At 42.7% G+C, this 14,392-nt stretch overlaps 1 protein-coding gene across 2 annotated transcripts in view; it reads left to right on the forward strand.

Annotated features, from left to right (window-relative positions):
- Window positions 1-14,392, forward strand: part of LOC140280121 (peripheral-type benzodiazepine receptor-associated protein 1) — a 58,306-nt gene that overhangs the window by 22,475 nt on the left and 21,439 nt on the right. For both annotated transcript variants that reach the window (XM_072375393.1, XM_072375394.1), the window contains 10 exons: window positions 980-1,156; window positions 1,864-2,046; window positions 7,455-7,622; window positions 10,387-10,470; window positions 10,547-10,636; window positions 10,733-10,855; window positions 10,954-11,058; window positions 11,296-11,346; window positions 12,049-12,081; window positions 13,693-13,873. In XM_072375393.1, the coding sequence (XP_072231494.1) occupies window positions 980-1,156; window positions 1,864-2,046; window positions 7,455-7,622; window positions 10,387-10,470; window positions 10,547-10,636; window positions 10,733-10,855; window positions 10,954-11,058; window positions 11,296-11,346; window positions 12,049-12,081; window positions 13,693-13,873 (1,195 nt within the window). The remainder of the gene's footprint in view (window positions 1-979; window positions 1,157-1,863; window positions 2,047-7,454; window positions 7,623-10,386; window positions 10,471-10,546; window positions 10,637-10,732; window positions 10,856-10,953; window positions 11,059-11,295; window positions 11,347-12,048; window positions 12,082-13,692; window positions 13,874-14,392) is intronic.

A 14,392-nucleotide genomic window follows, 5' to 3' on the forward strand; every position in this document is an offset into this window, starting at 1 on the left:
GATGTTAGATTTAGATTGCAGTTCAGACGCCTGTGATGCCATAATATCCCGATTGTTGATGCATCTTTTTGTCTGTACTCATTTTGTACTAATTCATGGAAGCAGTTTTGCTTTCCTTCCACTTCCAACTCCATCAAGACTGTCTGCCATGTTTGTTTCGTCCATTGTTTACATTTTATCTTGCCACGTCCCGCCTCCTCCGGCGCAGAAGTGTGACATCTGCCTCACTTCAATGACGTAAAAGTTAGATGAAATGTGCTATGACTGATTCAGATTTAGGACCACATATGGAAGTGGCCTGGGTCTGATTTGAATATTGAATTTGAAACTTTTGCCTGCAGCATGAACGTAACTTTAGATTTGATTATCTTCCCCACTCCCAGTAAGCACCAAAACTTTTTTTTTTTTTTTAAATAAACCAATATGTTGTGATGACTTTGTTTTTGAACCTTTTTTCCTGACATTTTGACACTAGAGGAAAAAAATTTCCATCCATCTGGTTTTTGGACCGTAACAAATGAAAACCCAAAACAATAATGATAGTCTTCCTAGAAGACTTTTCTACAGTTGTGATTCTGGTCACCAGAAAGAGGGAGCTGAGGGAGAAACTGTCATCTTCCTCTTTTATCTTGTGCAGCTCACTGGGTAGTCGTAGCATAACTGCAGCAACGAAAAGCCTGCGTTTGAACTGACTGGGCTGTAGTTGCTCCTGGCTGATCTCTGATTGAAAGTACTGTCCTCATTCTGACAGTGCTGGCAGATCAGTGTGGAGCAGCTCAGCTTTGCAGTGCTGATACTAACACTGGACTCCAGTTAGCAGGATCTACAGTTGGTTCCTACAAGCATCCGTCATGGAAAATTAAAAAAAAATATTCTGTAGAATCTAAGGCATTTTTAAGATTATTTGTTATGTGTCACATTTTTGTTGCACCTCTTATTTGAAATCCTCTCTGGTGATCAAACTATTTCTCCTTCCTAGGCGAATTCCCCGTCACCATTGAGACCTGGGTCTGTGGAACAGTACAAAAGAGCATTTGCCCGTCAACGAGCTCGTGATCTAGCTCAACATGCTGATACACTGCTGTCTAAGGACAAGGAGATTGCTGCCCTGCAGCAGGAGTGCAGGGAGCTGGAGGCACGGCAGGGCAACGCTAAGGTAATTAAAGCCCACTCCTTAGTAACCAAAGTAAATTCTCTCAGACTAGACTGACCTGGAGCAATTGGTTCACTGGAGCTCATTGTTGATGTTGACTGAAAGGCCAGTGTTCTTAACCCAGTGCTCCATCTCTGCCACAAGCTTGCTCTCTGCTGGACAACATGGGTACTGCTCATCCCAAACTCCTCCTAAGCCTGTATTACAAAGGCTGCGTCACTGCTGATGTCTGGATAGATGACACTGCAGGAATAGGCTGTCTTTCTCAGCGCCTGTTTTTAATTACCAGTGACTCAAGAGCTGATTCTCCTGACTGTGAACATCTGTTGTGTTTGATGATAAAGGGTTCGAGGGGGGTTAGCTGTCGCTGATGAATATCTCTGCTGAATCTCACGCTCCACTCAGACACGCAAACACGCAAAGCCAGATAACACGACTTTGAAGTTTTTGATGTCCTTAAAATAGAAACAGTGTCACTGAATGTCTTTGCTTTAAGTTCTGCCTCCACCTTAATGTTGAAAAGGCTCACTGTCATAGTAATTTATAACATGTTGTATTAAAGTGCTAAGAAGTCAGCTGGGAAATCTACAGTTGATATTATTACACAGCTAATCTTTTTAGTATTTTGTTTATAGATTGAAATGTTGATAAATGACTCTGAGATTGAAAAAACGCGCTGAATTTCTGACATCATTGTGATGACCGCGCAGGGCCTCCCTGTTCAGTGTGGCAGAGCAGAATTTGAGAACCTTCTCAGGGAGTCTCAGAAGGAGGTGCTGCGGCTCCAGAGGCAGCTGTCGGTCACTTCGTCCAGGCAGCAGCACAACCACAGCCCCGACCACGCTGGTGCGGAAAAGTGTGGGGAAAATGCCAAGGAGAGGGGGCAGGAGAAGGTAAAGTAACCTCCCCCGTTTACACGCATAATCAAACTCCTCACTGACCTTTGTTGCTCTGAGATCATGTTCAGTAGAGACAGGTAAGCTGTACGTGTGCACGGTAAGTTTGCCCTTCAGATCAGATGTAATTTTAACGGCATTTAGAGTTATGTATGTGATTACGCACAGACCAGCACATCAACACATTTGAACATTTGTGGTGTTGGCACCACAACATAGTTGGGATTGAACATCTTTTGGTAATGTAGAATACAGCCCTAGAGTATGTTTATGTTGGCATGGATGCCGTTTACAGTGTTATGTAATGGCTTGTCGTTGGACTCAATACTAATCTGCCGCAAGCCATAATGAGGCGATTCCCTGTCTTTAACTTATGCCTGATCAAAGCCAGCAAAGTCATACATTCTGATCCTCTCTGCATTTAATGCTGATCTTCCGGTCTGCTCTGCTTCTCTCCCTAATATATCTCTCCGAAGAGTTTGAATAAAACATGCCTCTGAAATCAGTTGATTTGTTTGCATAATGCAGTGTGGCTCCTATTTTTCAATGTGTAATGTCACGTATCAGAGGCCGTTGACATCTGCAGTGAGAGAAAATCTATTTTTTCTGGTCTCCTTTTAAGAGATATATTCACACAACATTTAAGGAGTACATCTTACACGTGGACACGTGTTTTTATAATATTCTCCGCTGATCGTGAAGTCAATTCTCTGACTATGAAGCTCAAATGAGAATGCCGATTGTGGTAATCTCTCATCTGTGGGACGCACACACGCACTCCCAGTGCCACGCGCACACCCAGAAAGGGGCCATGTTGTGTGAACTCTAATCCCCTCTAACAACAGAATGGTACAGTCCAGTAATCCGCTCTCTGTTGCTGTAGCAGCGGTGAGAGGGTTTTGGGTGGTAGGTAAGACTACAGCCGTGGTAAAGACTTTTCTATCTCGCCCTGCTCTGGATAACTAGCAGGCCAAGGGAAGCCTTGACGTTGCCACAGATCACACAAAGGGGGTAGGTTATATTGTGAGTTTTGTTGTGTTGTGTGTAGGTCGCAGCTAGTCAGTGTGCCTCTCTTTGGCTAACCCCATATGTGTCTGTTTGGTGTGAAAGTAAAACCGTGCAGGACTGAAAATTGAAGAAATAGTCAGTGTCAAGTCGAATCAGGAGTGTGAGAGAACTGGCTCAAGGTAGTGTATGTTGCATTTGTGTTTGAGATGAAAATCACCGGCTTAGTTTTGAAGATTATTAAGATATTACATGCACCGGCATTTTGGCATCATAGTATGACTTGCAGCTAAAAGGATTTTTCCTTTATGTCTCATAGCTGTTGTTTTTTTAATATTACTTTTTGTAAATCCTGTGGTAAATCCCACCCGTGGTATATGGTGGACTGCCACTTTCCTCTAATTTAAAAAGACGGGACAAGCATGAGGCCTAGTCAAGGGCAGCCTGTCAGAAACCTGGTTTTGTAACTGTCATATTTCGGAGCTTTCAGAATTTAGACTGGCTGAATTAGTGACAACGTGGTGGAGCGTCTCATCGGTGGGCATCGATATGCTCCGCATTAAAAAAGACAATCAACGGCCAGGCCAATCCATTAAGGTGCTTTTAAAAGAAGTGATCCAGTTACCCGTTTCAGTAGTCTGTAGGGATTACACCAATGTGCTTATGGCATTCAGGGCCTGCTGAATGGGATCTGACACTGCTTTAGTACGCATGGGCCCAGGGTGTACTAGATCCTTTAGTGTACATGGACCAAATCAGTGCGAAGAGGGCACAGTTGCACGTCATTGTGTAAAGCAGTGTGCAGACAGAGGCGAGAACCTCATACGTAGCTTGTGGCACCTGATGTGGTGTCACCGTGAGGACGGACTGTAGGTGTGACTGCATTCTTCATCCCATCTTTTATTGATTGAGCATGGACTTTTTATTTAAATTATTTAAATTTAGTACATTCCTTTATCCCTTTGTGCATGCAGGCATGTTGTGGCACCTCCCTTCAGTCCCACGTGATGTAATAGTTTCGACTGTGAACGTAAAAGTTCATCACCATTTACAATGTGTGGATTTTACGGATTTGTTCCAGGCTTTTTAAAAAAAGCGTTGGAGATTTTAGCGTTTAAACTTTGTGCTGTATACAGCTGCTTGATTGGAGTCCTTTTCGTATATTTCTGTTTTTATACAGAAGAAAGCATTACTTCGCTTGGAATTGACTAAAGTTTCTGATTAACTAAAGGTCAGAAATCCAGTTGAATTCTGTAGTTTGAGAAGACAGAAGCGCTCAGAACCTCACCTTCTGTTTGCCTTTTTAACCAGTTAAAAGGTGGCGTGTCAACAGAAGTTCCCTCCAGCGGGTTTGTTTGGTGGTGCTCACTTAGCAGGGGAGTTTTATTTAAGTGTCATAAATAAAAAACGCTTCCGCATATATTTCAGGGCGTAGAAATCGCCACACTTTGAAACCCAATGAAATGTTAGTTTGGTCATTTTTTCTTGATTTTGACTTGCATGAAGTTGGTTCCAACCAAAGCGTCTTTATATGGGACCATTTACTCACCCAGAGATTTCAAAACCTGACAAATAACTGGCTCGGCTGATAATTCAAATATAATAAACGGACAAATTAACTCAAAAAAATCGAATCAGTGCTCCCTGCAACTACGATGCTGGATTTTAGGACGTTGTCTGGAACCAGCTGTGGATTGGATGTCTTATAAAACACACCCAGTAAACTGTAACTCCTTTTGAGATAACTTCTTTCTGCAGCCAGTTACTGACTCTCCCTTCCTCACTGGAAGTTATTCGTAATTCTTAAAGTAGCTGTGTTTCATCAGTGCAGCTATACCTTATTGTGTCATTTTTTATTCACTGAAAATCACTGAGAAACAGTGAAGACTTTGTGTTAATAACACAATATTTGAAATGATTAAACCTTGCCAGTCCCTTCCTACACTAGTTCATGTGCACATGATGCTCTGAAGGAGGATTTTGTCCTTTACTGTTGCCCAGTTAAGGGTCTTGTCAGTCTAGTCAATCTAGAGTAAAATCCACCTCCTCGAACACTAATAAGGGACAATAGCGCTTCCTTCAGTGACTTGAATTTGTTGTCGGTCCTGTAAAGTTCGACTATGAAGGCCACGAGCACCCATTCAGTAGCTGTTATCACAAGCGGTGTTTCTTTACTTTGGGACCCTCACCCTGAAAATGTTCCAGATGATGCAGAAAGGAACTTTTTAGCTTCTTTATTTGTTAAAGTTTTGCTGTTACTGATGTGACAGAGTGTGAGTTCAGCCATTTTTGTTTGAGCTCTAAAACTGGACATAGAAGGGTTTTTTTGTCCCCTCGTTGCCCACATGAAAAAAATAAATAAATAAGAAGATGAAACTTGCAGCTTTTTCCACTCACGGTCTCTAAAAACTGCGCAGCCTGTTAGGTCACAGTAGGTTTTGTGAGGTCAAAGCCTTTGGCACATAAACCTTTGAAAAGATTTATAATAGCTTCAGCTTTGGTCCAATGCTCTCTGTGACAGTCCCTTATTGCTCACAACATTGTATAAAAGAGACATTACGTAATATTCCACCCTCTGGGTCCATTTGTCAAAACCATGTCAGAATTATATCACATGCTGCCTGAACCCTGATTAGATCTGCTGTGATCTCATCATTCTGAGCTTTAACACTCCCTTTAGAAAGGCGACTGCTCTTTTAAGGAATTTGACTTGCAAATGAAGTGCTGATTATTATGTGGTTTAAAAGTACGCTGCATGAAAATATCTCAGCTGCTCAGAAGAAATGTAAACAGAAGGACTTATTTGGCTGAGAGACACATTTATTCAGTCGCTTTTTGCATTTTCATGAAAAGTTGCTGCTAATGTGTGCTCCCACTTCAGTGCACGGCCTCCAGATTGAAGCAGTAAAATCCACAAACACTTAAGCCAGCCCACTCAGTGTGTACAGTATGAAGTGCTACAAGCTAATTACGAATCACTTGAGGATTGACTGGGTTTAACCGTGTCTGACCAAATACAAAGGTGGGAATTATGCCAGGGTGCAGGGATCACCTGGCATGCCTGCACTTGTGATGTGGCAGGATCTGTAATGACCGCTAAAAGGACTTGTGTGTGTGTGTGTGTGTGTGTCTGTGTTTTCTAAAAAATAGAAATAGAAATATGCAGCTAGTTGTTAAAAGCCTTCATTTGTGTGCAATGTCCTTGTCCCAGTATCCAAAGGAATTACCGTAGTGCCTCCTGCTAGCCTTTGGTCAGCACCTCTACCATCTGGTCTCACATCCAAAAGATAAACCTGGGACAGCCTTGCTTAACTTCACGGAACGGCTCAATGATTTGATGCTGTGAGTTATCGACCTCAAACCTTCCTTCACTCGTTCCATGCATGGCTCCAGTAGACTCGTGCGTTATCTTTAAGTTGCGCTCTTGTAAGTTAATGTTTTGATGTGTTGTTTGAAATGATTCCCAAGACGATGCAGAACAGAGAAAGATTTGTCTACGACGGAGAACATTTTGTCTGCGAGCGGCAGGTTTTTCTTGGTGTTTTCTAAGAGTTACCGTTCTGCTTTCAAATCTGAAGTCTGGTTATACATAGTTGGACAGAGACTGAGGTGGGATGTTCAGCCTCTTCGTGGCAGATGATTCTGTGGTTCCGTTTATTTTCAGCTGCATGTGTTGATATTCCTTATTAGATAAAGCTGCTGTGTGAGGGAACGACCCTCATGTCACATGAACAAGGATCCCTGCAGTAGATGGTAAGATTAATTTCTCCATGCTGTGTTCTGATGATCCCCAGAGAAATCGCCAAGGATAAACTGCGCCTGAAGCTCAGAGAGACATTTCGGTACGAAACAAAGGAGAGCGTAAAGGATAGATCCCAGTTGCTGCACGTGGCAGGGCGCCTTTGATCCTGTTATTGGGTCATGGCCTTGGCTGCACTAGCACAGTTTTACTCCTAGTATTAGTTGGTTTGCTCTTAAATTAGATACTGATTCCCGATTCTTAACCCTTAACCAATATCAGCTTGCCCCCCATCTGCATCTCAGGTAACAAGATCATGTAGTTTATAAAGATGAATCTTAGGCAGTAATTGTTTAAGACAAGACACCTACTGTGAAATATCCAGTCCAATTAGGGAGGACAGTCTTCCTGCCAATGTGTTCCAGTCATGTTTGAGGCTCGAGGGATTCCCCCTGGATTATTCTTTGATTGCAGTTGGGCCTCTTCGAAGGAGGTCCACTTCTAATCCCCTCCTTTCAGATCGGGGGGCAGTGTTAAGAGTCTCTGTGCACTAGAACAATTCTTCATTTGCTCTGTTTTCCAGCTCAGAACTTGATGTTTTTGGGGGTTTTTTTCTGTATCACCTGAGGATTCTTCAACTGGTTGTTCTAACCCCTGTCAGGTTGTAGGAGAAACCCCGTGTGTGGCATTAGATGAAGCTCCGTCCAGGTGTGAGAAGACTCCTGCAGAGGAGGAGGAGTCGTGGCTGCGAGTGACGCCCCCACCGGGCCTTAGCCCGACCACCTCCCATCAGGAGGAGCACGCAGAGGAGCAGCGCCTACAGTTTCTGGTAAGAGCATCTCGTGATAAACACAGCTGCAGAAGGATCTTTCATGCAACCAGGATGCGGGCTTTCTCTCATGGAAACTTTTCAAAATTAAAGTATGATATTTGATCATAACAAAACATCTCATACAAGTAGTTTAAATGGAAACTCAAGACCAGTTGAGCTGCTATAGAAAAAGATCTAGATGTAGATCCACACTAAAACATTCACCCATGCTCCACCAAGTCTCATCGCAGTCAGTACTTTTTCATTATTTTGGCTGAAAAACAGCAGTTACACATCGCATCACTTCCTCAGCATTAACAAAAGGTGTGAATGAATCAGAGCTGCTGCTTGACATTAGAGGGCTCACAATGCTCAGGTTTACTAAACAGAGCTGCTGTGGCTTTCAAATGAGTCCATTCCACCAGACTCACTCACACTCAGCTGCATTAACTGCAGGGAGCTGGCTTTGCAGCCTCTTTGCTTTTAACGTGAAGCTGAAGGTTGAATATCAGTACAGTAACTGAGCTGACTGCCTCTGACAGAAAAACGACAGTCCCATTTGTTATGTAATGCGGGGCTGAGCTTCTCTCTGGGATACAGACGAGCAGCACATCACCATCCCTGACTCTACCACGAGCTTTCGTGCCTGTAACCCATTACAACCTGCAGCTTATTTCTCCCTTTCCACATTTTCCAGACACAGCAACATTATATATGTTATATTTTCTAAAAAGAAAAATACTGATCAACATCAGGGGAGTGTCGGTCATTTTTAATGTTTTTAGTTTCTTCAGAGAAGGAAACCAAAAGGTTAAGGTTTTCAGAAAAATGGGTAAGAAGCCATATTTACTTTAAGCTATTTGCTAACTTTCTTTGTTGGGACACTTTTCTTCACACAAGAATGAAAATAGATAGCTGTGATTACGAGTTAAAGCAACAGTAGTGGTATGAGTGAGTCGAGCTGCAAGCCGTGTTCACATTATTATGTCATGAAAGATTTATGCCCATCAGCATCATCTCTAATCTACACTCAATGCACACACAGAACCCAAAGAAGCGATCGCCAGCTTTTATAGCTCAATTCTGAGGTTGACAAAAGAACGTGGCGATGCCCTGATGTGTTGAAGACCTTCTTAATCTGACCTTTCATAACGCATAACAGATGGAAAGAGGGCTGTCAAACTGACGTTTAACCTCCTCCAGAAACTAAGCTCAGAGAGTCTGCGGATGTTTTATTTATGACAACGGTTAGTCCAACACTTTGGTCCAGACTGGAACATCTCAACAGCAGTGAGATGGATAATCATGGATTTTGGTGTTGACACTGATCAGCTCCAGATGATGAATTGTAAAGTGATCGTTTACATTCTTTAAATACCCTTAAAACATTTTTTTTTTTTTAAACGAGGTAGCACCGACGCCCTTAGTTAAATGTAAATGTGTCTCGCATCGTTGGCCCCGTCTGTCAGACAGAGAGATCACTCTGATTGGCTGCTTGGGGTAATGCTTGGTTTTCCTTATTGAATTTAATATATAGTTTTATCTTCTTATCTTGTACAGTTGTAGATTGCATGTTGTGGCTTCTTTAAGTGCTGCTTTTTGTAAGGACATAAGGAAACAGAGAAAAACATGTCCACATAGTGATGCTGCCATCACCGTGTTTGACTGTAAGGAGGTTGTTAAAGAAGTGAGGCTCGCTGTTAGAATGCTGTTGGAAACTGATGCCGTGTACTTGAAGCTTCGCTTCTTCAGACCATGTTGCTTTGGCTACTTTACCTGAAGGGCCTGATTGATGGAGTTTGACACCCATGTAAGATTCCCCATAAAGGAATTCGTAGTGACCATCAAGTTCCTGGTTAGTTCCCAGGAAGTGTGCTGGTGGTTCCAAACATGTGCCACTCTGAATGTGTTGGGCTTTTAATGCTGCTGAAATGTTCTTGTATTTATGCCCACAGTTTAGCTCTGCTGGCCTCGTGGTTTGATTTCCACACATCAGGTGTGAGAATTTATCTAATTATATGTGCCATCTTTCTTATGATGGTGAGCAAGTGGACAAGCTATGGAAGCATCTGGCAAGTTCCTGTTTGCACTGTCGACGCAGTATTTTGGTCAAATGATGGATTTAATCCATGTGCAGCAGGTCATTCAGAGAAGGAAGAAAGATTTGGAGTCACAGTGACTGAGCATGTAGGGGAAAAATGTGCCTTTGTAAAATGTTTCAATTGACAGTTCGGTAGCTTAATTTCACTGTCATGATGTGACTAAATAACAGGACATCCTCATTAGATGCTCATTATTCTGTCCTTCAGAACTGGGACAGATACACAATCGACTAAAACAACCCACAGATGCAGTTTAATTATCTTTATTGTTTTGATTTGTCACCACTGGTGAGAGTACACCATCTCTTCCAGTTCAGTTCAGCTGCTGGTGGTCTGCAATTAGCCAGTCTGCCCTGTAGCTTTCCTCCACACGGTCACTGTGGTAATACTTTATTAAGGTCCCGTGGTCATGCTGAAATAAGCTGATTTCTCTTGTGCTGCTCCTGCATGTAAGCTGCATTTAGAATAATTAGTGGATGCTAAGCTTTGTAATGCCTCAGCACTGTTGTGTCAGAGGTCAATATGGAAACTAAGTATTCTGTTTTGCAGTGTGTGAATAAAAAGCAAATGTTGCCAATATATGACGTATTGCCTAAAATGACCTTGCCGTCAACAGCAGAGTTGAGAGAAAGCTGAGAGTTTGCTCTGTTTAAAGACATTTAATTGAACTGTCGTTCCAGGAATGTGAGCTGAGTAAGAAGAGAAAAGAATGTGAAAATCTTGAGCATGAAGTAAAGAAGCGACAGAAGAGATGTCTGGATTTGGTAAGTGATCAGGGCCTCCCTGAAATTCTGGAGTCTGAGGTTGGATCTGGAGATTGACATATGTGTTTATGAACAGGAGAGCCAGCTTAAGGATGAGCGAGGGAAAAATGAGCAACTAAAGGAGGAGGCAGATCTCCTCAGGAGGAAGGCACAGCTGCTCGACCAGGTCAGTGCCTGGACCCTTGTCATACTTTTAGCCACCGTTGTTGCTCGTAGAAGGAGCCAGAACGATCCAGTCAGTTGACTTGCTGTTGTCTCTCAGACTCGGGCTGAGAATGAGGAGCTGAGGGAAGATCTCTCTGAAGTGACCGCTCAACACAATTCAGTTCTCGAGGAGAACCAGAGACTCCGTGCCAAACTGGAGAACCTAGAGCAGGTCCTAAAGGTACTACTGGAGTCTAATATTTCACGTGTTGTTTTTTTTTTCAAATCCTCACCAAGCTTCACTACTTTTCCTGGCACATTTTCTTCCTCTCTGGACAGCATATGCGAGAGGTCGCCGAGCGAAGGCAGCAGCTGGAATTGGAACATGAGCAGGCACTGGCTATCCTTAAGTTCAAACAGGATGAAATCAAGCGGTTACAGCGGGTAAGAAATACAGAAACCGGAGCACTTCTCAGTGTTTTTACGGGTATTTTTCTTCCAGGCAAATAGTTGAGACGTTCATTTTCAAGCAGTGAAGGCAATTGGTGTGCTTTGTCCAGCAGGAGGCAACCTTTGGGCACCAGTAAAGTGTCAGCAGAGCGCAGTGTGCTCCGAGTTACATTTTTATGAGCAAACAATGGAAATCACAATGGCTTTTTTTAATGTCTTTTTAATCATTAGGCTCAGTTATTCGCCAAGAGGGAGCATGAAGGAGTGGTTCAGATGCTGGAGGTGAGTTTTGATGACACCACTGTGAATCGAATGCAGTGCTTTTTATTACCAGTGCAAATCCCTGACACGTCCATGAAAATGTGAATTGTCTTGAAAAAATAAAAAGGAAAGCTGCCAGAGTTTAGTATTAGGTCTAAAGTCACACACTAGAGAAATGAAACTTCCTTAATATCTCTCTGATGTGCTTCATTATGGAAAACCTTTCTATCTGCTAACACCAAGCAAAGAGAGTGTAAATGTTCAGTTCTCTCGCTGTTCTTACCAGGCAGAAGATATTCTACTGCAGCGGAAGTTTGTTGTTCCTCTTTGTACCAGTAGGCTGTCTGTTTTTACCTGAACACCTGGCAGAGAAGCCAAGCACTACTTGGTCTGAAAAACCGTTTGAACAGATGGCTTCTCTGCTGCTTTGTGACTTTCATTCTTGCTCTTGGTGCGAGCCTAAAGCACTTTGAATTCAAAGTGAATCCACGGGGCCGATGAGAGTTGAAATCCCCATCTGTCTCATTGGCTACGGATTCTGAAAAAAGACCATAAGGCTAAAAAAAAGTTCAAAAACACCTTAGTGCCCACAGCAAAACCCAGAAAAATATCCTCATTCACACTGGATGACTATATATATATATATCTGTCCTCAGTGTAAATCTCCCATTGTAAATTTTTGTCACGAGTCTGTTCCTTAAACAAGTGTGTATTTTATTTTAGGAGTTGACTCAGCTTGTGTTGCAGAGGGAGCTGGTATAGTATAGCTGCTCCTGTTTTTAAAAACGGCTCGTTTCCTTCCTCTTGGCTTCGTTTCTGTCGCTTTCTGTCTCCCTTTTTAAACCCGAAGCATCACAGGAGAAAGTCTCTGTCCCTCCTGAGAGCCTGAGCTTTGTTGCAACACGGCCTTTGTATTTCTTTTAAAGTCCGATTTTTGAACGATTAGGATGAATGTGTTCGTTCATTGAAAAGACAGGCGTTGGCTGCTGAGGGCCAAGAGACATTCTAGTGATTCTGGCTTCTGACCTGGACTCAGACTGCTGCTTTTCTACTTTATTAAAGTATTTGGTCTCTCCCAAAGTCTTTATTTCACAAGCATGTTTTCATTTGTCTTTTGTGTTATCTTTTTGCTAACCAGAGTACACTGGACTGCATGCAGGTACTTCATAACTCTCTAGGACAAATAATCCACCTTCCAGTCACCAAACATTACCTAGTTCCTGTGGACAGAAACACCAGACCCTTAGCCTCTTTAATTCCTCCACACTGAACACACAACTGCTTTAATGTCTTGTTTTATTGCATGTAGGAGTAACAACCCCCAGTGTTAGATTCCCAAAGTGTGTGTAAATCAGGTCATTCACATGAGGCACATCTGTGACGAGGTTATCGTGCTGCATATCATATTTTTTAATCTGGTTTTATGTACTCAACACATCACTAGGTCAAGTGAATTTTCTCAGTGTTTTAGATAACGAGTGACTGTGCTCGGCTTTACGTAGGTGAGCGCTGACAGGAAATGTTGTTCAGACAGTTTCATGCAGAGACTTTTGTCAGACCAGCCTGCCAGGAAACTCTCACCGCAGCCGGAAGTTAAATCAGCCACATATAGAAACTGAACAGAGCTGCGACAAACCTCTGCAGAGTTTGGGCAAATAACAATGCTGTTTGAGAGTGTGAAACAGGAGCAACACGCTGTGTGACAGCTGAGAAGCTACAAAGTGTCACCTCACAAATATCTTACTTATTTTTCCCCTTTATAGCTGAAGTATGTCCCATCCCCTTTTAACTGACCTCTCCTTTTTCCCCCACTGAAACCTATTTGTTTGTCTTTTGTGTTTGGAGCTCACGTCAAACGTTTCGCTGACAGTGTATATATAGAGTCTTGCAGAAACCTTACCCTAAGTTTCCATTCATCTATTTACCAAAACTCTCCTAGGTTTGTGGGAGGCTTTGTGAAATTTGATGTCAAAGCTGTTTAAATTGATGGGAGAAAGAGTTTTAAAGCATTAAAGGTTTCTGCATGGCACTGACAGATGTGAAGGCAGCTGCTTTTGCTTATTTTTACAGAGTTAGAGCCCTCACATTATTGATTTAAGGAAAAATCCACCTTAAGACATATACCCCCTTTGTTCAGGTACAATTTCTCTGCAGCAAAAAGTAGCTCACTTGTTTTTGTATTTACAAAACAAGAGATTCCAAATGAACAGGAATCATAACTGCACATAACACGGTCACCATACAGAATTCCTCATTACCATAAACTGATTAGATCTGGTGTTGAAAGGTGGACTTTTCCTGTCAGAATCACTCTTTGGTGGCTTTTTTGAAAGTCTCCTTTCCATCTTTGATATCACTCACTTGTAGTCAAAAGTACATGAACTGGAGGAGAAATGTCGCAGCCAGAGTGAACAGTTCGGCTTGCTGTCCCAAGAGTTGGAAAAGTTTCGACTGCAGGCCTCGAAAGTGGACCTGGCCAGCTCCAGCCTCCTCAACAATCCCAGCCTCTCTGTACTGACCAACGGTGTGGGCCTGACGACAGACCGAGGTAAGCTGCTGAGAGATTTTACCCAGTTCAACAGCAACATAGCTGCAATTAGATGAGGATTTCTATTCATTCTGACACGTGTTGTAGTTATTGAGGATCTCGGTGATAAGAGCCTCGTTTTTTCTTTTCAAGTGAAAGTTTCAGCTGTTAAACAAAGATATGAAATTCTAAGATTTCTAACCCCCTTTTATCCTGGTAAAAAAAACCTCTAACAGTTAGCGGTTAACGCCTGTTAACATGTGAAAATGTTTGATTTGCATTCAGCCCTGCATCAAATGACTCTGCAGCAGTCACTGGTATTTACCAGCAGGTACCAGCGTTGGTGGGAACATCACATCCAGGTGTACGCGCTAAGTTTCACTGCTGCGCTCGGCTACAAGAGGGGGCACAGCTCAGATTTACAGAAATGCATGTTAACGGCCTGTAAAGTGTCCCATGGAGGCTCTGACACTGACAGCAACAACTGGTAGACACAAAGAAGAGATTGATCTGTTTCAGCTGACTGCGAAGCAGCTAGCG

This window comes from Leuresthes tenuis, unplaced genomic scaffold, assembly GCF_036924035.1.
Source record: "Leuresthes tenuis unplaced genomic scaffold, fLeuTen1.0.hap1 SCAF_21, whole genome shotgun sequence".
Lineage (NCBI taxonomy): Eukaryota > Metazoa > Chordata > Actinopteri > Atheriniformes > Atherinopsidae > Leuresthes > Leuresthes tenuis.